Source organism: Plutella xylostella, chromosome 3 (genome assembly GCF_932276165.1).
Source record: "Plutella xylostella chromosome 3, ilPluXylo3.1, whole genome shotgun sequence".
In the NCBI taxonomy this organism is placed as follows: domain Eukaryota; kingdom Metazoa; phylum Arthropoda; class Insecta; order Lepidoptera; family Plutellidae; genus Plutella; species Plutella xylostella.
The window spans coordinates 2,419,470-2,442,104 of NC_063983.1; the positions used below are offsets into that span (position 1 = coordinate 2,419,470).

Consider the following 22,635-nt stretch of genomic DNA (forward strand, 5'->3'; position numbering starts at 1 on the left):
TTATCTGGCTGAATACTTGCAACTCCACGAAGATCTTCTTATGCGGTAAACTCGGTAAACTGCAATTAAAAACATATATAGCATTATTGATAACCGTTACCTAACCTAAGTCTATGTGACAAAACTAGTCTGTGTGACGTCATGGCGCCTTGCGAATTTTAAACATACTTAGGTCTTAAGGTCTATGTGACACGTAGAAGCAAGCACATGGTGTGTGATGATGTGTATAACATTTAGCTCTTAAGGTCTATGTGACACGTAGAAGCAAGCACATGGTGTGTGATGATGTGCATAACATAATAATCGGTCTATGTGACAATTCTAGGTGCAACAAAGTCTGTGTGACAATGCTAGGTGTTATTTAAAGTCTGTGTGACTGCCAATAAGTCCATGAGATCAAAAATGTCTGTGTGACATGTTTTAACAATGAGGGGTACTTACTAATAAAAAATAAGTCTGTGTGACTTGAACAAAATGTAGACATGAAAGCAATTGAATATACATATTATACTTTACTAACTTACCATTCGCTTGAGGAACGAGATGTTGCTTCACTTTCAATAATATAAGTATACTTCATCACTCCACTTTATATTTTATTCGATGTAACGTTATTTATTTCTTCCAAATAAATAACTTACATCATAATAATTGACTTCATAATTTATTTGTAAATTCCCTTTTAAAGTATCGACTTTATCGATAACTTAATCTTCGGCGTCGATAATTCTTCAAATTATCGACGCGTTCCCGTCCCTAGCCAGCGAAGCGGTCTTTTGTTCTTGTCCCACCTCTCGCGGCAGCCCCACTCGGTGACCACTGGCTCTCGATCATTCGTCCACGGGCTACGGCATCGACTGCGCGTGAGCCTACCCTCACGGCGGTCCTCTAGGTGCCTAGCCCGCTCTAAAGTGACGAATGACCTAGACTTTACCAGTGGTGCCTTGTGCGTGTCTTCCCCAATATCGGGTAAGTGTGATCAGACTTGCTTAGCTCATTTTAGGAACCTATTTGTGTTTTAAACGTGTACTACTGTATTTTAAAAGTGTTAATTTAAATTTGTTTAACGTAGCTTCCATTTTATTCTATTCGCCTGCTTACGCGTTAGCTAGCTTAACTAACTGCGCACTTATAATAGCCAAGATGGCGGATATGCAATTACGCATTATCATTAAGATGTTTCATCAGCTTCCCTGTTTCTTTTATTTTATCGTTTTAATTACGCTAGCTTGCCTAAATGCATTAACGTAGTTTTATTCCAAATTATGCTGCAGCTAGTGTACCGCTTTCGGCCTTTCCTTATTATTACTATTTCTTATTTAATTAATGTTAGGTATTCCGTTCTGGTTTTCACTGCCGCCTCAATCAAGTTAGATTAGGTGCTCTGCTGTAGGTCTTGATGACGGTATGTGGAACCTAGACGATAACGGTGTACTGATGCGTTGGATTTCCATCTTTTCCAGGGTCCAAGGTCCACGCTACTACTCCAAGGTCCACGCTTACGTCCACGGTACGGTTTACCTACTCCGCGGTTCACCTACGTGGCTTCTACGGCTCGCCCTCTACGTGCTGGTTCTGCAACCCCCTGCCTTCGTGTTGCTGTCCACGCCGCGCAGCCGACCTACACGCCACGCGCACGCAACGGCCACGTGACCTGCCTGCCTACCTACCTGGGCACTGGAGAAGAGGACTTCCACGCCGGTCGCGTTATCGGGATTCCACGCCGATACTCTTCGACTCAGGGGAGTCCCTATCCGTGCCAACCGAAAACTGACTGATCGTGTAGTGTAGGCCTAACCCACACTTGACCTCTAAATAAATTTGTGTCAAGCTAAACCCTGGTTTCTCATTTCTACTCTCCTCTTAGCTAGCCATTTTTAAAAGCGCGACACTGGCGCCCTCCACGTGGTTCTAACGGTCAGTCATTTCTTGGTTGGTAACGTAGCTTGTTTTGTGTGCGTGCAACTTGTAAAGACTTCTTTTTGTCAATTTATTTTATTCCCGCTACACCTCGTAACTGTGGTACTGTGTTTGTAATCTAGTTCTGTGATAAATTTAAAACTATCGATATCGATAATATTTTCTGTTTAAAATATTTATTTGATTGTTTCCTTAAATTTTATTGTTACTTAACACAGTACAATAGTTGCATTTTGTTTTCAGTTGCATCTTTTATGCTTTGCTTATTTAATTTACTGTGTACTTGAGAAAAAACTGTCTACTTTAATTGATTTTGTAACAGAACGGAATCAATGAGTTAAGTAAACCTGATCACACAGTAGTTTTAAAAATGACGCTATTCGCTATAGTTTTAGATTTTCGGATAGAATAAATTTTTACTTTCATTTAAACCCATTGACATTTACCTTAAATTCCTTCTTTTTAAATTTATTGACTAAAAATCGTTAACTTTATTTTTTAATTCTACCCTCAGTTTAGAATATTTTCTTCATGAATAATGATTCTGCTTGAGTTAGCAAATTATTATATTTGCTGCCTCTTTGAATGAAAGGTGGCCTTATTATTCTCTAAATCTATGATAAGGCCTATTATGATTGAAAGTATGAAAGATTTTTGCAAGAGAAGTATGAATGTGTATGTAGTTCCCTTTAGTTATGAAGAAGTATTAGTTAAGCTGCGGATTTTGACTTGTTGAAGGTCAAAATCCTTGGGCAGAAAGGGGGGTAATGTAACGTTATTTATTTCTTCCAAATAAATAACTTACATCATAATAATTGACTTCATAATTTATTTGTAAATTCCCTTTTAAAGTATCGACTTTATCGATAACTTAATCTTCGGCGTCGATAATTCTTCAAATTATCGACGCGTTCCCGTCCCTAGCCAGCGAAGCGGTCTTTTGTTCTTGTCCCACCTCTCGCGGCAGCCCCACTCGGTGACCACTGGCTCTCGATCATTCGTCCACGGGCTACGGCATCGACTGCGCGTGAGCCTACCCTCACGGCGGTCCTCTAGGTGCCTAGCCCGCTCTAAAGTGACGAATGACCTAGACTTTACCAGTGGTGCCTTGTGCGTGTCTTCCCCAATATCGGGTAAGTGTGATCAGACTTGCTTAGCTCATTTTAGGAACCTATTTGTGTTTTAAACGTGTACTACTGTATTTTAAAAGTGTTAATTTAAATTTGTTTAACGTAGCTTCCATTTTATTCTATTCGCCTGCTTACGCGTTAGCTAGCTTAACTAACTGCGCACTTATAATAGCCAAGATGGCGGATATGCAATTACGCATTATCATTAAGATGTTTCATCAGCTTCCCTGTTTCTTTTATTTTATCGTTTTAATTACGCTAGCTTGCCTAAATGCATTAACGTAGTTTTATTCCAAATTATGCTGCAGCTAGTGTACCGCTTTCGGCCTTTCCTTATTATTACTATTTCTTATTTAATTAATGTTAGGTATTCCGTTCTGGTTTTCACTGCCGCCTCAATCAAGTTAGATTAGGTGCTCTGCTGTAGGTCTTGATGACGGTATGTGGAACCTAGACGATAACGGTGTACTGATGCGTTGGATTTCCATCTTTTCCAGGGTCCAAGGTCCACGCTACTACTCCAAGGTCCACGCTTACGTCCACGGTACGGTTTACCTACTCCGCGGTTCACCTACGTGGCTTCTACGGCTCGCCCTCTACGTGCTGGTTCTGCAACCCCCTGCCTTCGTGTTGCTGTCCACGCCGCGCAGCCGACCTACACGCCACGCGCACGCAACGGCCACGTGACCTGCCTGCCTACCTACCTGGGCACTGGAGAAGAGGACTTCCACGCCGGTGGCGTTATCGGGATTCCACGCCGATACTCTTCGATTCAGGGGAGTCCCTATCCGTGCCAACCGAAAACTGACTGATCGTGTAGTGTAGGCCTAACCCACACTTGACCTCTAAATAAATTTGTGTCAAGCTAAACCCTGGCTTCTCATTTCTTCTCTCCTCTTAGCTAGCCATTTTTCAAAAGCGCGACATCGACGACCAATTTTCTGCCTGAATTTATTATTTTTCAGATACAAAATGGAGGCAGCGGCAGCGGCAGCGGTGGAGACTCCAGGGTGCAGCCCGAGCGACGTGGGACACGCGCTTTCCAGGATGGCCGAGTGTTAGCGAATGCATCCCAGCAGTAGCTACGTCACTACCGGATGTACATTTTAATATTAGTAGGGATTTGAATTATTGTTTATATGTTGATCAAATTATTGTTAAGGTTTATAGAATATGATTTATATCTGAAATTATAAATATACAGTTATAAATAGCTTTATAATATTACATTATTTTCGCACTAGCGACAGTGGCGCCATTATACTACCGGAACAGTTAAATTAAGTATCAAGTTTTGTTATATATTTAAAAGAACCATTTTAAAAATATTATTAATATGTAGTAATTATAATCTAAATAATTAATGATTTTACGAGTTGTTTTGGATTATATAATTTTAATATTTAGAATATCCAGATACTGTAAGCGTTTCCATTTCCGTTTAGATTACGATACTTTTCAAATTGTTGGGAGTTCTTATAAAACTAGATGTAAGGGCTGAGAGAGCCTCACTCTTTACTGCACCGTCACCTAGACACCTAGTTAAGGGGAACCTCTGCCCGAAAATAAAATAAAGTGAAAGTGCCAGCCATCTTTATTTTTCGCCATCATTCGCCACCTGTTATACTAGGTACCTATAAGGTACAGTCATATCATATCATATTATTATACATATTTAAATGTAGTAATGTGTAGTTACCTAAGTATGTACTTACTCGCGCCTTCTCAGTTTACGTTGCTTTCAGTTCTTCATTGAAAATAAATTCCTTGGTAACTAACCTGTTATGATTTGAACGCACGGCCTCTACAATGTTCTCCACCTTATCCTCCAAATGTTGGATGATATTAGTTATAATAATCATTGCAGTGGTATACATTAGGTACAAAACCAATATTTTTTGTTAGACTGTGGGTCAAAGTCAAAGGTAACAATTTAATTTAAACTTGCCCGCCTTCCAAGAGTGGATATAGGCAAGCGTCCACCTCTTGGAATCGAATAGGTACGCAACGGACGCATCAAATTCAGTATTATTTCTAGGTATAGAAATTCACACAAGTGCGTAACAATTACAACTGCCGACGCCGTGACTCCATACATTTATGAAAATCCTTTTGGTCCGATACGCACGATACCGATATATGGACGCTTACCTTATGGCCATTCAGTCGTAGCACAACTGGAAAGAACCAAACTGCTCTGGGGCACTAATCAAAGCAGTACGTTCTACGACTTTAGTAAATTGGCGAAAAAAATATTTACAGACAGTCACGTGACAAAAAGATAGCGGTGGTAGCTCAGTAAAAGAGCGGTAGTAGGTAGCTCAGTAAAACAGCGGTGGTAGCTCAGTAAAACAGCGGTGGTAGCTCAGTAAAACAGCGGTAGTAGCTCAGTAAAACAGCGGTGGTAGCTCAGTAAAAGAGCGGTGGTAGCTCAGTAAAACAGCGGTGGTAGCTCAGTAGCAACTAAGCACTCGCTTCTTAAGCCAGAGATGCGTGAAGGAAAACATAGTGAAGAAACCTGCACATCTAGATATGGGAACCCACTAATCCGCAGTGGACCAGCGGGGTCGGAAATGGTTCAAGCTTAGGTTCCATTCGAGAGAGCAAACAGAGAAAATAGAAGAGAGTACGAGACAATCAAAGTTTGTATGGAGCAAATAATTTTCGCGATTTTCCGAAAGTCGTAGAGCAAAATTTCTCCTGGACCACCTGAGTCCCCCCTAGTCGACTTAGGCCCTGTTTCACAATGTCTGGTTAATATACAGTGGCTACCTGTGAGATAACACTCTCTGTTATTATTTTTTGGCAGTGACCCACAGGTAGCCACTAACCAGACATTGTGAAACAGGCACTTAGTGCCAATTTCTCCATAGTGGGTTAGAGCATAACCAGGGATTGGGTAGATATTGCTTGACTTTTGTTTGACACATTTAATCAAGAATTTAATATGGACATAACCTTTCCCTCGTAACGACTTAACCGACAATGGAGAAATTGGAGCTTAGTAGGTATACCACTTATGAAACACCAAGTTATTCTTAAGTTACTGGAGGCCGAAGAGACTAAAGTAATGTTGGAATATGAGACAAACAAACAAATGTTAAGTATCTAGCTGCGACTTTGGGGATATGAATCTTCGCAGCCAAAAGCTACCTAACCACCAAATATCAGCCACTATCAAGAGACCTAGGTTAAATACTTAGGTATGCTACGTGCTTTTGCAGGCAGTGTAAGCAAAGCTAAACCCCATTCATGCTGTTTTTTAATAAATGTTTGAAAAATGACATCTAGGGACAACCCAACGAACTAAGAAGACTCGCTACTCGACGGCACGATTGTGCAAATCATTGGAGTGCTTCTTCTGAGAATCTATTATTTACCACAGACAAAGAACTACCACGAAACCAGTTTTTTTTTATTTCAGCGGGAACAACCAAAACGAAAATCTAGAGTTTGGTACTGGTAGATATTGGTGAATTAATTAGCTATAAAAGTGTTTATAACTTAGATTTCGTGATGTTCTGGTTGTATAATAATTTTTGTAATTGTTATCAATAGGAGAAAACACTAAGAACAAAAAAAGACAATCCAACAACACAAATAAAATAAACTGTGGTAAGGGTTGGTGAAAGCAATTTTATTTTCGCTTTAGTTCTTTAACATACATCCATTAAATCTTAAACAATATTCACTTATTGCTTTTCAGTTCAATCAGGCGGTCCACTTGAGGCACCTGGTGTCCAGGTGAGTCCCTAGGCAGCGCACACTGCAGTAGCGAGCCCCGCACGGGATGCACGTGTAATTCGACGGGAACCCACACACGGCGCAGAAGTGACGATCAGGAAAACTGAAAACATAACATATTGGGTATTTATTTATTTTACATGTAAAAGCAAATGTGCAGCGAAAAGCAGGGGGCTTGCTTGTTTTGTTGACCTCTGAGCATGATGATGGTTTAGGATTGTTGATGATGATTATTTAGGGGCGTAAAAAACTACACATTCTGGTGAAATAACCTAGGACTCCCGCGTTCATCTCAGACATGTTAGACTAAAATATTCAACACATGCCATACTTGTTGCTAGTGATTTATAAGGTGCCCATGTAGGAAGGTGTGCAGAAGACTGTACATACTATATTCCAGCAATTGCGCATCACCAATCTGTTTATTCCTATCCAGAGACATAGGGCTTGCAGTATTGTACATGTATTTATAAATATAATTGTAACAAGAAGAGGTTCTGATATTTTGTTTTGTGTGCTTATAAACCAAAGAAATTAAACACTTACTTAGAAGGTGGCACTTGTGCCGAGAGGTAATTGGGAGGCTCCGGCCTGAAATTGGCATCCTCCTCAACAAGTTGGGCAAAAGTCTTGCGAAACCTCATCTTATAGTACTCGGCACTTTTAGATTTCTTTTTCCTAGTGGGCTTTTCATTTGAGTCTGCGAACTTAGGTACTTTCTTGGACATAACCAAATCAGCATGAGGATCATCATGGAAATTGTCTTGCTCCAGAGCCTCAACAGCTTTCCTTGCCCTTCTTTTCCTTGATGCATCATCAAGAACTCTCCTCTTCTCCGCATCTTTCACTCTGCCAGACTCTCGGGAAGTCATCTTTTTTATGCTTACAATCCTTTATCGTGAACTGGAATACTAAGCTGGTCCATTAAATCATCAACTCGGCCTTGTAGTGTTTCAACTATGTCAGATGAAATGAACAAATGTGTCTCATCAAGATCTTGAAGGATGAATTTTCTTCCCAGAGCAAGAGTTTCGTCTAAGTGCAAAAGGAACTGTTTCATAGCCGGGTCACTGAAAAATAAATAAAAAAAACATGTCAAAGAAGCGAGGACTTAGTGCTGATGAGAAAAAGACAAGGATGTTGGAAATATTCCATCAGAGTAAAGACTTCTTTCAACTCAAGGTAATAGGTTGAACAATATGATCTTGATAAGGTATCTTAAATACTTCACAGGTGGATAGTAGTAGTAGTTCACAGTAGATAGTTTTTATACATATATCCTCTAAAATAGATGCATATTTTCAGGAATTAGAGAAAATTGCCCCAAAGGAAAAAGGCATTACGGCACAATCAGTCAAAGAAGTGATTCAGGCATTAGTGGATGATCACCTTGTGGATTCTGAAAAGATTGGCACTTCTATTTACTTCTGGTCTTTTCCTAGGTAGGAACTATTATATTCATTGTTGTGAAGTGATTTTTCATTAATTGGGATAGTTACTATCATAATTAATGCTACTATTAGTTAGATTGTTATTTGTATTTTTTTACATTCTCAGCAAAGCCAAAAATGCAAAAAAGAGGAAGCTGTTAGACATACAAAGCCAGCTTGATGATTGCTGCAAAAAGTTAAAGAAAACTGAAGAAAATTTAGCTTCTGAATCTGTAAGTTCCAAATTATAGTAACTCATGCATGGAACATAAAGTGAACACCGACTTTACACCAAAAAAGTAGGAAAAATATAAAATTTCTCATTAATTCATACATTGATGTGTTTATTATTGATTCAGGTTGGAAGGGAGTTGAGTGATGAGAGGGCAAGGCATCTAGCAGAATTGGAGCAAACTTTAAAGAAAGAAAATGAACTGAAAAAAGAAATGGAGAAATACAGAGATTCAGATCCAGAATATATTGCTCAGTTAAAGAATGAGATTGAGGTAAGTGAGATTTCTTGATTTTCATAGCCAGGCAATGGCAGTTTACATCTGAGAATGTAAAGTTAAATTGCAGCAATGTAGATGGGCTGAATTGTTGTTGTTCATATATGACTTAGGTTAGGTTCCTAATTAGGCAGATTTACTCATCTGGACCTAACACTTCTTTTCACATGACAATCTCTGTAGGAACATGCCTAGCTCAATCACTCAGACAAATGAAAATCTAAATTCAAAACTTCATGGCATTTCTGTGATAAGTTAGTAACTGATTGGGAAAACTCTCTGTAATCTGCAGGAATTGAAATCTGCTGTTAACCGGTGGACTGAAAATATCTTCATACTGAAGTCTTATTGCAAAAATACATTTCAAGTGGAGAATGAAGTAATTGAACAAAACTTCAATATACCCCAAGATTTAGATTACATGGAGTTTTAAAAATGGATAATAATATGTTTAAGTAATGTTATTTGTTAAGTATTTTTTGTTGTATTATTTATTACTAAGTTAATATAACCTCAAAATGTTCTGCGAATGACTGGGACTGCGAATGCAAATGAATATTCTTATAAAATTCATGAATATTATTGTTCTAAACTTTTTATTTAATAAACGAATATCTTATACTAAACAACTTTAAACTTACCACTCTACAAGCACTCCTTTCATAACATTCACCATTTTTGTGTCTGCGACCAAGCATACGCCATTTAACACGGAATACGAATAAGTTACTTTATTATGAACTGTCTAACAATAATACCTTAGTACTAGTTAGAGGCGCTTTCCTGAGCTAAGGCTATTAAAATTAGTAAATAATAAACTAAAATTAAATTTGAGATGTAGGTAAACAACTCATACGGAGTGACCCAAAGACTACTATGTGACCATAGAGTAAGAAAATTAAGAAATATAGTTCACAGAGAAAAATAGTTAACGAAGCGACATTGAAGGCGCCGACACACTAGCGGACGCGGCTTACGGACGCGTCCGTTAGCCGCGACTGATAGATTGCACGATGCACGGTCTCTTGGGTCAGTCCAGACTTACGTCCGAGAGCGATCTGGCACGAACTGTCCCAAAAGACCGTGCACATTATCAGTCGCGGCTGACTGCCGCGTGCGCTAGTGTGTCGGTACCTTTATCATGCAAAAAAAGAAACAGACTAGGGTGCGGTAGGTAATCTGTTAACTTTTTCTGTCAAATTTCGTTTGTTGATGTTTTTGTTTACTTTAACTTTTGTTTATGCATAAAAATCTAGCAATTTACCTTTTAAAATGGATGATACCTTCATGACCATCATGAGATTGAATACTCTGGCAACCTTAGCTGAATTGGCTGAGGTAGCTACTTCGGAAACCGAAGAAAATGTAAATTATCCGAAGATTACTACTGCAACTGCAGTTAAGAAAGTAAAGTCTCCGAAGATTGATTATACTGCTACTGAAACTAACAAAGTAAAGTCTCCTAAGATAAAGCATCCTATAAATAACAAAGCAAAGAGTCCGGAGAGTAGAATAAAGAGGAAGACGGTGCATCGAACCAGGGTGGACCCTTTTGAGACGCTTGACGACAAAGAGTTCAAAGACCGGTACAAATTTGACAAGAAGACTGTCCGGTGGATCGTGGATCTTGTGAGAGACGACATCACTCGCTGCGTCCGCGGGGGCGGCGTGTCTCCGGAACTGCAAGTTCTGGTTGCCTTGCGGTGCTGGGCCGGCAGTCGGGTAAGGGTTTCACATTAAGAAATTTACAAAATAGACCTTGTAATGGTTCAAGGTTCTATTTTCAACATGGTTAAAAATCTGCTCTCTTCAGATCCGAACTGTGTAAAAAGTCCCTAAGTACATACTACAACCTGGCAAAGTTAACTTGGCACCTGGCCAAAGAGACGAAGATCACTAACTATTTATACTATCTTTATTTCAGATTCAAAATGATGCAGCAGCAATCCATGGTCTAAGCCAGCCTTTTGTTTCGATGGTGTGTGCAAGAGTTGCTGATGCGCTAGCTCGTCTACAGTCACAATTCATCCACATGCCCCACACTACAGATGAACAGGAGAAGGTTGTTAGGCAGTTTGAAAGTATTAGTGGATTTCCAAACATTATTGGGGCGATTGATAGCACCCATATCAAAATTAGAAAGGCTAAAGAAGACGCAGCTCCATTTTATGTTCAAGTAAGTCTGTTGTATGTATATCTCTGGATGTCAATGTTGGCTTGAGGACAAGATTTTGTTCAGGGCAGGAGTAATGTGTACTATTTTTGTAAATTTTAATGCTTTATATTGTATTTTTACAGGTTATATCTGATGCGAAATTAAGGATTTGTGATATAGAAACTTGTTGGGGAGACACTAACAATGCCAGAAACTTTAACCAAACAAAAATAAGAAAATACTTTGAAGATAATGAGTATAAATATAAATTACTGGGTGATCACAGCAATGATATCACTCCATACCTATGCACTCCCATACTGAACCCTCAGACACTTCAAGAAGACGAATACAATGATTCCCATTCTGCAACACATGGCTCTGTTAAAAATTGCTTTGAGGTTTGGAAACAGCGTTTCCGGTATTTACAGAGTGGCCTGACGGTTGCTCCCAAAAATTGTGGAAATATGATAATTGCTCTGGCTGTTCTACACAATATTGCCTTAGACATGGCAGATGACACTGAAGGTGAGTGCTGGATTAAACCCAGGTTCCTAGTAGTCATACCTACTAAAATATAGATTAGGTAAATTAAAATAAAGAAAGTAGTAGGTAGGTACTTAATAAAAAAAATATGTAATCTAATGAACTTAATTCTTTTCACAATATAAATGTATGAAGCAAACTGTACACAACACACATCAACTTGTCTGATGGGGTGCTGACAATGTTATCTAAGATCTTGCTGGATGTTTTTAATTAAAATCACTCTTATGATGCTCCTGTATTTTTCACTACAGAAATAACCATGTCTGATTTTAAAGTGAATCGTTTTGTGGAGTGGAAGGGATTTTGCCACCTGCAATAAAACATGACTGTATTTTATTAAGATAAGTAGATTTGTAGATTTATGGTTACTTTACTAACAAAACTTTATTTATTTCCAGACTGCCCATTTCATCATGATAACGATAATCAAGGGAGGGATGGCCAAAATTTATCTTTTAATCACACAGAAAATGGCTGAAATAAATTAAGATCACTTACCAACAGAATTCAATTTAATTCTCCAGTATTCCCTTTTCATTAACAAAATATGTTCTTTCTTTTTCGCATTTTCAGTCTTCAATTTGTATAATTTTGTTTGCATAGTGCTTGCACTCTTCACTAAGTGGTTCATATATAGTTTTACTTGCTCTGATACTGAATTCTGTAATTGTAAAAAAATAGGTGTTATTCAGTGCTCTGCACAATATATGATTCATCATATTTTGAGCTTTATGCCTAAAATCAATGAAATATTTGAATTTACTCTGCCTTATAAAGGGTTAGATAGATCCTGATTTGTACAGACAGCAAAAGAGATAGGTACGGTCAGGTGCAAAGAGACCTGACCCCCCTCTCATACTAACAATGCTTCTGAGGGGGGTCAGCTTTATCTGCCCCTTACTGTACCTATGCCACCCCAGCATAAACTGTTAGGTCATCACATGGGTTGCAGACAGGTTGAAGACGGATGAATCAAATCATATTTTATTGATATATTCAAACTATATCATATCACATACACTGTACATGTACACGTACAGATACCAAATAAATAGTTTAATAAATACATTCCTAACCCTGATTCCTCTCAGAGTGACAATGCCAGAGAGGGTTGTTTCTTTGTCCCAATGTAAAAAGGTTGCAGTTTGAACATAATAATAATGTCCTCCTAGCCGAATTTCGACTACGGCGGCCAATCTCAATTGAGATCAGCCATCTACGCAGGAGTAGATTATAGTGCCCAAGTGTGTGCGCAGTACACAGGAGCACTCTCTGTTCCATCACTCTCATAGCCCAATGGGACGGATTGACCGACACGACTGGAGAGAGCTAGGCGCAGGACCGACTGCTTTACATGCCCATCCGACAGCATGGATCGTTTTCACTGTTTCGGACAACAGGTGATCAGCCTTCTATGTCCTAACCAAACTTAGAACCACAATTTAGAAACACAAATTGATGGTCCCACCCGGGAATCGAACCCGGGACCTCTGGGTCATGAAGCGAAGCTTCTACCACTAGACCACAGAGGCAGTTTGAACATACTGTATATAATAAATAAGACTAAGGCCCTGTTTCACAATGTCTGGTTAGTGGCTACCGGTGAGATAAAATACATGCACTCTCTGTTATTATTTTTTTGACAGAGACAGCATGTATTTTATCTCACAGGTAGCCACTAACCAGACATTGTGAAACAGGGTCTAAATATAATAAGTTATTGATTATGGTGAGAGCTTACTGTACTGGGTATAGGCTGCAAGCTTGGTTTACTGATTCTGATGGTCTCTGGAATAGAGTCATCTGAATCCGATTGGTCCTGAAAAACAAAAAAATCGTTATATAGAAGAATCAATGCTCGAATAAACTGACTTAAAAATAAGGCCGCATTTTTGTACAAATTTATAATAGAAGTTTTCATTTTGTAAAACTTTCTTTCATGGTGCATAATAAAGAGTAAATATTCTATTTTAAACAACTATGCAGTAGAGCAGCTTCCAGAATCCTGTTTTTTTTTGCTTCAAAAATCAATAGGTTTTATTGTTATTTTAGGAAAATGGTTTAACATTATTTTTATTTTGAACAGCAAAAAATAATCAAAGCATTGAAACATCCATGACCTGAGGTGGGCAGGTAGACCTACTTACAAGCATATCTGTGTCTTCCTGTATATCCACTTCAACTGTGACTTTCTCTGGTGGCTCCATTTTCTGTAAGTAATATATTTATTAATTTTTTTTGTATTTATCTAATCCTAATAAAAAAAATTAAATCTGCCTTGACTCTGGAACAGAAAATACTAACCACAGCATATGAGTCACAGGAAAAAGACTCATTTGTATTATCCATGGAATAGTTGCTATCTCCGAATGAGGTTGGTGAATCGCATGCCTTACTGCAGTTATTATCAGTTCGCTTTGCTTTGGCCATCATCTTCATCAACTTCCACCGTATCTTGAGCTGATCAATGGTGCGTGTTCCACATTTTGATTGTTGATTGAAACTGTAAGTAATAAATAAGATTTGCAACAACCATCACTGCTGGACAGAGCCAAGCTGGTTCAAGAGTTTGCTTCAAGGGGTACCACAGACACTATGGAGAGCAAGGTGTGAAGAAAGTTTTCTATCACACTCACTCTTGAAGCTGCACCATGTGAGTGAATGCAACACAAAACTTTTTTGCTAGGCCTTCTGGATAAGATAGCCACTACTGTGACATCCCACTATACTATGATACATCAGTTGATCATCAACAACAGGTCCAGAGATAATGTGAGGAGTGCAGAAAAGCGAATCATTACCTAGTGCAGATTTTTTTCCATGCCTCATATTTCCTTTTATTGCTGTCTGTGTCCAATTTTTTGTTTTCTATATCCTGAATATATTTTTTCACTAAGTTCTTCAGGATTGCCTGAAACAATTCATTTTAAGTCATAAGAAGTCCATGGATTCTTAATGCTTACTTAAGTACCTACTTATACATCTGATTTTGAGTTCTTGGTAATCTCAAATGGTAGTACCTTTTCCTCGTCTTGCCAGTTCTTGTCTCTCATCCTATTTTTTTTCGACCCTGGTTCTTGCTTTGATTCCATTTTATTCATTTCCGTAAATATCCACCCAATTATGAACTAATTTACTTAAGTTTGATTTTAGCCACCAAAGGAACCGTAATTTTACTAAGTAGTTAAGTACTTTACAGCATATTTCATTTATTAATCATAACTTAATAATTTGATGATACCTGAAATGTAGGTAGGTACGTAAAATACTATAAATTAAGGGTTGAAATCGTTAAACTAATGAAAATAACTACGAACAACAAACAAACAAGCAAGGAAGGAAAGTTTAGGAAAGCCAAAGCTAAAGCTAAACTTCAAAATGTCAAACGAAATTTTGACATTGACACTTACATTTTTATAAATCCACAGCAATGACAAAGGAATAAAGACTCTTTATTCCTTTGTCAATGATCCACAGAGTGAAAATTTTTATAAAAAATTAAAGTTATGGCTACTCGATAACAGATGGCGCTGAGTGCGCTGACTATTATTATTCCTTGAATAGAACCAAGGCTGAGACCGCACTACTTACACTATCTTAAAATTTTCTTTTCGTTTTTGCACACTGGAAAATAATATAATGTTGGTAAAACAGTATAAAGTACGCCTCGGGAGGTTAATTAAAAATAAGGGCGTCCGCCGCCGTCCGCCACTACTGCGGAAAATAGTAAAGCAATATTAGGTAATGAGTTGCTAAGAAAATCTTAGTGAGGAAAAGCTACAACATACATACTAGTAGAGGTACGCGGACATACATACTAGTAGAAGTACGCGGACTACTATATGACTGGTTTCACTCCTACCTAGCTAACAATACGTTCAACTACAATATACCGACCTAGACAAGCAACAAATAATACCTATGAAATCAAATACCGGAACAACAAACTGCTCTATTCCACAAGGAAGCGTCTTAGGATGTGTTCTATTTCTTGTCTATATAAATGATTTACCAAACCATATAAAAGCACATAACACACTATTTGCAGATGACATCTCTATACTACTCCAAAGCACTTCCGAAGATGACTGCAATAATCAAATTAAAAATATATTCAACGAAACGAAAACCTGGCTTTTTAATCACAACCTAGAAATTAATATTTTAAAAACGAAAATCATCCAATTCAGACCTTATCAAAAAGCTCCTCTCAACCTTCAACTAGACCATATAGAAAATGTTACAGAATTCAAACTCTTAGGCATAAACATAGATACCCACATAAATTGGAAAAGTCATATACAAACCATAAAAACTAAACTATCACAATTTATTTATGCTCTAGGTGTACTTAAAGTTAATACAGACCTGAAAACGGCATTGTCGGCTTACTATGCCTACGCAAACGCATGGCTGAGCTACGGCATCATCCTATGGGGAGACAGTGTAGATGTGCACGACTTGTTTGTTTTGCAAAAAAAATGTCTCAGAATTATATCTAATATACCAAACACAACTAGTTGCAAATCATACTTTACCCAACACAAAGTCCTAACCCTACCATGTATTTATATCTATGAAATAGTCAGATTTGTAAAATTACATATCAACCTTTTCAAACAAGTTAACGAAATACATCAAATAAATACAAGAAATAAGAACAAATTAGCAGTACCACAGTCAAATATGCAGATCTTCAACAATAGCCCATATTTTAAATGTATCAAAATTTATAATAAACTACCTACCACTATTAAATGTGAGAAAAATTATAACATATTTTTCAGTAGTCCAAAAACATTTCTAATAGAAAGATGTTATTGTTCAGTAAATGAATATTTATTAGATAGTTTTTAAATACATATTTTAAAATGGTTAAATGTATAAAATAGGTATATTATAAAGTTATATGTTATGTTTTATATTTTTAAGTACCTACCTACTTGTTTAGTTTTAAGAAAATGTTGCTATGCCCTGCAGGGAGCTATGTTAAGGATACTTATATGTACATAGATTTAAGAACAGTGTAACACCAACATAGTTGCAATGAATAAATGATTATGATTATGGTAAGCAAGTACTAAGGTGGTACATTCAACTAAAGAAGACCTAAGTATAATAGCCGTACACTTTTTTACCATAAAAGCTCGCATAGCGCCTATTAATTCATTTTAACATTCACAAGGTACCTAGTTTAACTCATTCTCCATAATTTCCATAGTAAAAAGTCACGTGACAAACAAAGTTTCTATGAAAAATGTTTTTGTTTATATTTTTTTAGCTGTTCCCGCGAGCTCCGCTTCGCCTTAAAAAGTCTTCCCGTGGGAATTCCGCAATAAAAGTAGCCTATGTGTTAATCCAGGGTGTCAGCTAACTCCATACCAAATTTCGTTAAAATCGGTTCAGCCGTTTTGACGTGAAGAGGGAACAAACATACACAAATACTCACAAACTTTCGCATTTATAATGTTAGTAGGGTACCTACCAGCATTAATGCGCTAACTACTTATAGAGCAGCCAATAAAAAATATCATAAACATAAATACAAAGACAAATCCAAGGAGTGATCATTTAAAGTTGTTCAAGTTAAAACTTGTAGTTAAAAAAAACCAAAACGGACGTTTGTCGCGTTTATTTTCGTTTGTTTCCTTACTATTGAGGGGTATCGCGAAGTGAAAACCAAGTTAGTACCAACTTCATCATCAGCCAATAATCATCAACTACTTACTGGACAATCTGGACATAGGCCTCTCCCAAGGAGCGCCACAACACTCGGTCCTTGGCCTTCCTCATCCAAACACTACCGGCTACCCGCATAAGGTCGTCAGTTTCAGTACTACTTAATTAGTGTCAGGTCCAAGAAGCTGCCAAGATACTGGAAGAGGAAGCTCACAGGGTCGGGCTCAGAATCAGCACAGAAAATACCGAATACCTCCACATGACACGACACCGAGGCAACCATGAGGTACGAAAAAACCTGCAAGTGGGAGAGACAGCCTATGTATAAGGGAGTGGCCAAATTCAAATACTTAGGTTGTACGATCACTGACACAAACACAAGGGACCAGGAGATCGACATCCGAGTACAAAACGCCCTCCGATGCAGCGCTGCTCTTCATAAAGTGCTAGTGTCAAAGCTTCACAGCAGGAAAACCAAGATCCGAATTATAAGACTGTATATATTACAAAACTGTAATCCGGCCGATCTTGATGTATGGCTCTGAGGCTTGGACACTCACTCTCAAGGAAGAGAATAAACTTCTGGTTGCGGAAAGAAAGGTGATGAGGAAAATGCTCGGACCAACTAAGAGGGAAGATGGTAGCTGGAGAGTACGGAAGAACCAGGAAATCGAAGACCTGATTTCCGAGCCAAACATCATTGGTCAAATTAAATCCCAGCGACTCCGTTGGCTTGGTCATCTGCAAAGGATGGGGGAGGATCGCGCTGCCAAGAGGGCCTACCTTGGAGTACCAAGCGGTCGTAGGCCAGTTGGCCGTCCCAAATATCGCTGGAGAGATGAAGGTGGCAAGGACCTGCGCCAACTACAGGCAGGCGACTGGAGAGCGACTGCGCAGTATAGAGACCAGTGGCGACTTCTTGTGCCTGAGGCCAAGATCCACTTCGGGTCGCTGAGCCAGCGGAGTAAGTAAGTTAATTAGTGTCAAATTGAATACATTTTGAATCCGAAAATCGTTGACAAGCGATAGGGGGGCGATACTACACATTATTACTCGTATATAATAATGATCATCTTATGAAAAATTAAGTTTTGGAGCGCTGCTAGGTAGGCGACGAATATATAACAATAATTGTTATTATTTGGTTCTACACGTTGAGGTTTTACAAGCATCTTTTAAAGCCTTTTTTTACACCGACTGTGAGTACCTACATACTAATATTACTAATGTGCAAGTTCCAACTCAGTGGTTTTTAGAATGGAATTGCAAAATTAAAATATTGTACAGTTATGAAAGGAAGACTCGGATGCGGAAATACCGAGCTCGTAACTGTAGCGGTTGCTGAAATTTACCACTTTGTTATTCTTTACCGAAAGTTACTCTTTACGGAGTAAAATACTTCAGGTAGGTAGAATTGCCCACCAGGCAGCTGTAAACAATTCTCTTGCATTCGAAATTCTTATTAAAATTTTAAAAGATTTTATGCGGGTTTCCTAAAATACGGAAGGTAGGTAAAAGTGGGACTATATAGTCATATTTTTTGGCTTGATAGTTTTTCATACATAATTAGAAATTTCAAATGCCGACAAAATAAAGATGTAGGTTGAATATTTGCCGGAAAAACAGAAAAAAAAGAATATGAAAACTAATTTCAGAGAACTTAAAGAAATGTGAAGAAAGATTTTCCAAGAAATTAAACAAACATTCCGGTTGTAGAACTCTTAAAATTGCTCCCTTGCTACATTGTGATTCAAAGGAAGGTAAGAAATTTCAATACTCAACTAACTTTATTGTTTTGTTGTAATTGCATTTCCTCGTGTAATAGCTGCACAGTATGTCTTGTATATTGCCTACGGTATAATAAGGTACCTACGGGAAGGTCACTGATATTTTTTTATCCTGTATACATCATCATCATCATCCCGTTGTACCTTTTTTTATCGCACATCCTTTATCCAAAGCCTGTCTGGCAGAAATCGCTTTTAGCTGCGCTCTTCTCTACAATTTAATGTTTTGCATAAATAAAAACAAGCCGCTGTCGCTGACGATTTGAAATAATCGGATTATGCATTAAACCAGAGACTTTCAAGACGCTTTTATATTTTCCGTACATACAAATATCTAGATTCATTTTCTAATGCTTCCTTTTGCATAATAATTAATTAATAATTATGTTTATTTCAGATAATTCAAATCCATAAATGTGTTAGCAACAGTGAGTCTTAGCCTATATTAGTAGATAGGTAATAATAATAATAATAATGCGTTACAATAATTTCAAGTGACCTAAAAATATGTTTGACTTTTTACCACATAGACTTAGGGTTAATCAATCAATGACTGAAGCCTATTCCCGTGACTCATCTTGGATGTGATAAGATTAAGTGTTTTCCCTAAAAAAGTATAATACCTACTTATAAAAACAGTGTGGGTAGTGGATACAATGTCGGTAGTGGAAAGATAAGACGGACCCTGGAGAGAAACTAACTTAAATGTTCAAGATAGCTAATTTTACCTAAAGGAAACATTTCCTTCCAGAAGCAGACAGATTCTTGCTTTACGAAATAGGAAGTTTCGGAGAACTGACATGCAATCGGTACGTCTCATCTGCTGTTAGCTCAGCTCAGGGTTTGAGCTAGCGATTACGTAAATCTAGAGTAACTCTACGCTACGCTACGCTACACTGTCAAGCGTACTCGTAAGTAGATCAAAGCCCTCCAAGCCCAAACAGCAAACAGTTTGATCCTAAGACTCGTAGGTAGAACACAAGTGAATCAAATAATATTTTATAAATAGGTAAGTAATAACAAAAAAGCTGTATTAATTAAAATTACGTTTTTGTTGTGTTTGCATTTGCACTGCATGGGCGGTAGGTACATAATACCAATATATATTTTGCTGACTGTACATAGAGGTTTGTGCTGTCAGTGCCTAGAATCGAGGAATGTAGAACATAACATTTACAAAGTTATATTTCGGTAAGCGCTACAAAAACTCTCTCCTTGCCAAACATCCAACTGTTACCAGCTACTGTTGTCGGCGGTCTAGCTGACTGGAGGGCGTCCCACGCTTCGTCCCATTCCTTAAGGCACGAACCACCGGCACTCAGAAGGCTGATGCATTCCAATGAACCGGAACGCAATGAACTGAATGCACCCACTTAGCATTATTGATTGACTTACTTTGTGACGCCTCGATCTCAGGGATGACAGCTTCTGGGTTTCTCCCTAAGTATAAGGTGGATAAGAAGCTCAAACCTAAATAGGATTTACAGGGACAGGAAAAGCCGACATATAAGACATCTACCTTGTTTTTATTTCGTAAAAATTAAGCCGATTTAAAAAGCTTCTTACGTTGTAAACAAATACATTATCCACGAATGACATACTTAGCAGGGAATTCCCACGGGAAACCTGGGAAAAGCTAGTCATTTTGTGGCCACTCGTAATGGTAACGCTAAGGCTAGGGTTGATATCATTTGCCTGCATTTTATTATCTATTTCAAGACTTATTCGATTGGTTTTATTCTATTGTTAAGTAGGTACAATAGAATAAAACCATTCGAATTAGTGGTGTACAATAATTTATTAAAAAAAATAGTATAGCTGCATGATAGCTGCCCAATGAGAGGAAGTTTAAAAAAAAATAAGTATATACAAATCGAAAATAGCAAAATTATTATGATTACTTATTTAAGAGCACCAACCATAACCACAAAAATAATTCAATTTAATAATAAAATTGTAACTAACAGATATTCTATGTCAATCATGCCATCGTGTCGTCGCAAAAAAACGTGTGGGATTAGAAATATGAGGATACTATATAATACTACCCAATACCCAACTAGTTTGTATAACCTATAAGTTTCGGGCTTGTAGTCATAAAAGGCCGACCCTTCGTATGAAACAGTCCAAGTAAAGTCGGACTTCGGTCCAAATCGTGTCGAAACTATGAGGTCTCGTAAAATAAATGATTTTATTCGTGAAAGGACTTCTTGCTATCGGGTATCGAATCTTTGTATTATGGCTCTCTGTGTGGTCTTTTGTTTTTGATGAATACCCCAGCGGCTTATATTACGATAAATAGAATACTTATGTAGAATAATACATCTTTATTGAACACTATGCGAACCAACCTATGCGACTGTGGTACCGCCCCCCAGACTATGGAGCATTTACTCTCCTGTCCCCTGTGCCCTTCCACCTGCACACGGGAAGACTTACTCCAGGCCAACCAGAATGCTATCAAAGTTGCTTCTTTTTGGTCTGGACAAATATAAAAAATCTGATTTCACTGACACGAAAGAAGAAGAAGAAGATTGAACACTAATTAAATTTAACTGAGAAATAATACTTACAAACTAGGAACAATGCATAATAGCAGGCGTTATCACAAAGAACATAGGTAGGTAGTTTAAAATTGAGTCCGTATGCACAGTTAAAGATATTAATTAAGATAGACCTACCATAGTTAAAAAGTATGGAAAAGCTTTGATAACTACTAAATACCTAAAGCTCTGGGGAAGAGCTAGTTTACTATATCTATATCGATCTGCTCAGCTTTATAAGAATGCATAGACTTACGTCTAAAGTCAGTCTCCCAGGAAATTTGAATTGAAAAGCGAATCACTGATATTTGACGTCACCGAGCGGTTTCAACGACCGACGTGATCACTGTATCGATTTCAGGAATTGCGACAGGAATAACTTATTTGGTTTTATTTATAACTTTAATAATAAATGTTCAGTCATCACCCGATTTCGGATAATCGAATGCATATTTTCAATCCAAATCCTGGAATCAAGAAAATTCCGGAATTCCAATTAACTACCACTTTCAATACTCTATCTATCGATAGCTGACAGTTACTATCATACGATTTTGACACATAGAAAGCTGCATTCTGTCAAAATAGTCTGAAATTAACTGTCAGCTATCGATAGATAGACTTATTGAAACTAGTAGTTAGTCGGTGATTTCATATACTCATGACTCACTAAAATACCCGATGGGTTAGTAGTTAAGCCACTTGGCTATCACCACAGTACAATAAGCAACCCGTTAGATTCCGAAGCGAGTATATATGTAGAAAATCCCAGTAAAAAATATATAAAAAAGTAAACTAATAAAGCAAAATCTGCTCCATTACGCCGAGCCAACGACAAAGTATATCTACTTAAATGCTGTTATGAAAGAACATGTTTCATCACACACTGCCCGTCCGTGGGCAAAGTTTCAGAATATATTAAATTAGCTCCAACATCACACGCGGCGGCAAACGCGCTTTATTTGAATTTAATTATGTCGGAGATTTGAAAGCAAACATACTTTTGTCGGGTATTTCCTTTTAATGCGTCCCTGTCAAGCGACTGTCCTTCTCGGTCACATAGTCACTCGGGACATTTAGGTAAGTATAGCTCTCTAGTTTTCACTACTTCTTCAGTATTTGTTTTGCACAAAATTCCATAAGGCATAAAATAAAGTTTTTCAAAATGTCAATCTCAGTCAAAGTAAAA

At 37.8% G+C, this 22,635-nt stretch overlaps 5 protein-coding genes and 1 long non-coding RNA gene across 8 annotated transcripts; 3 read left to right on the forward strand and 3 right to left on the reverse strand.

Moving 5' to 3' along the window:
* The first annotated feature begins 594 nt into the window (after positions 1-594).
* On the forward strand, positions 595-1,764 carry LOC125489328. The gene is made up of 2 exons (XR_007266896.1): positions 595-969; positions 1,464-1,764. It is a non-coding gene; the product is annotated as an uncharacterized LOC125489328 (long non-coding RNA).
* A 4,932-nt stretch (positions 1,765-6,696) lies between these two features.
* LOC105381751 (zinc finger HIT domain-containing protein 1) lies at positions 6,697-7,666 on the reverse strand. Its single transcript, XM_011551549.3, has 2 exons — positions 7,341-7,666; positions 6,697-6,897 (listed from the first exon to the last, which is right to left on the reverse strand). Exons 1-2 carry the CDS (start codon positions 7,664-7,666, stop codon positions 6,762-6,764), a joined length of 462 nt encoding a protein of 153 aa, XP_011549851.1. The 3' UTR covers positions 6,697-6,761.
* Positions 7,667-7,677: 11 nt separating this feature from the next.
* On the reverse strand, positions 7,678-9,592 carry LOC119693535 (general transcription factor IIH subunit 5). The gene is made up of 2 exons (XM_038117274.2): positions 9,375-9,592; positions 7,678-7,864 (listed from the first exon to the last, which is right to left on the reverse strand). Exons 1-2 carry the CDS (start codon positions 9,407-9,409, stop codon positions 7,678-7,680), a joined length of 222 nt encoding a protein of 73 aa, XP_037973202.1. The 5' UTR covers positions 9,410-9,592.
* Positions 7,820-9,208, forward strand: LOC105382312 (meiotic nuclear division protein 1 homolog). Its single transcript, XM_011552167.3, has 5 exons — positions 7,820-7,976; positions 8,100-8,236; positions 8,352-8,457; positions 8,584-8,730; positions 9,026-9,208. The coding sequence occupies exons 1-5, from the start codon at positions 7,887-7,889 to the stop codon at positions 9,164-9,166; spliced, it is 621 nt and encodes a 206-aa protein (XP_011550469.3). The 5' UTR covers positions 7,820-7,886; the 3' UTR covers positions 9,167-9,208.
* A 333-nt stretch (positions 9,593-9,925) lies between the features above and the next one.
* Positions 9,926-11,940, forward strand: LOC105381753 (putative nuclease HARBI1). Its single transcript, XM_011551551.3, has 4 exons — positions 9,926-10,455; positions 10,658-10,909; positions 11,032-11,416; positions 11,836-11,940. The coding sequence occupies exons 1-4, from the start codon at positions 10,006-10,008 to the stop codon at positions 11,913-11,915; spliced, it is 1,167 nt and encodes a 388-aa protein (XP_011549853.3). The 5' UTR covers positions 9,926-10,005; the 3' UTR covers positions 11,916-11,940.
* LOC105381752 lies at positions 11,498-14,775 on the reverse strand. 3 transcript variants are annotated; one of them, XM_038117092.2, is made up of 7 exons: positions 14,458-14,775; positions 14,239-14,348; positions 13,742-13,940; positions 13,585-13,647; positions 13,179-13,256; positions 11,936-12,098; positions 11,498-11,747 (listed from the first exon to the last, which is right to left on the reverse strand). In XM_038117092.2, exons 1-7 carry the CDS (start codon positions 14,536-14,538, stop codon positions 11,707-11,709), a joined length of 735 nt encoding a protein of 244 aa, XP_037973020.2. In that variant the 5' UTR covers positions 14,539-14,775; the 3' UTR covers positions 11,498-11,706. The 3 variants fall into 3 exon arrangements, with proteins under 3 accessions (XP_037973020.2, XP_037973019.2, XP_037973021.2); XM_038117091.2 differs by having other exon boundaries at positions 11,498-11,763; XM_038117093.2 differs by lacking the exon at positions 13,585-13,647 and having other exon boundaries at positions 11,498-11,763.
* Between the last annotated feature and the right edge of the window lie 7,860 nt (positions 14,776-22,635).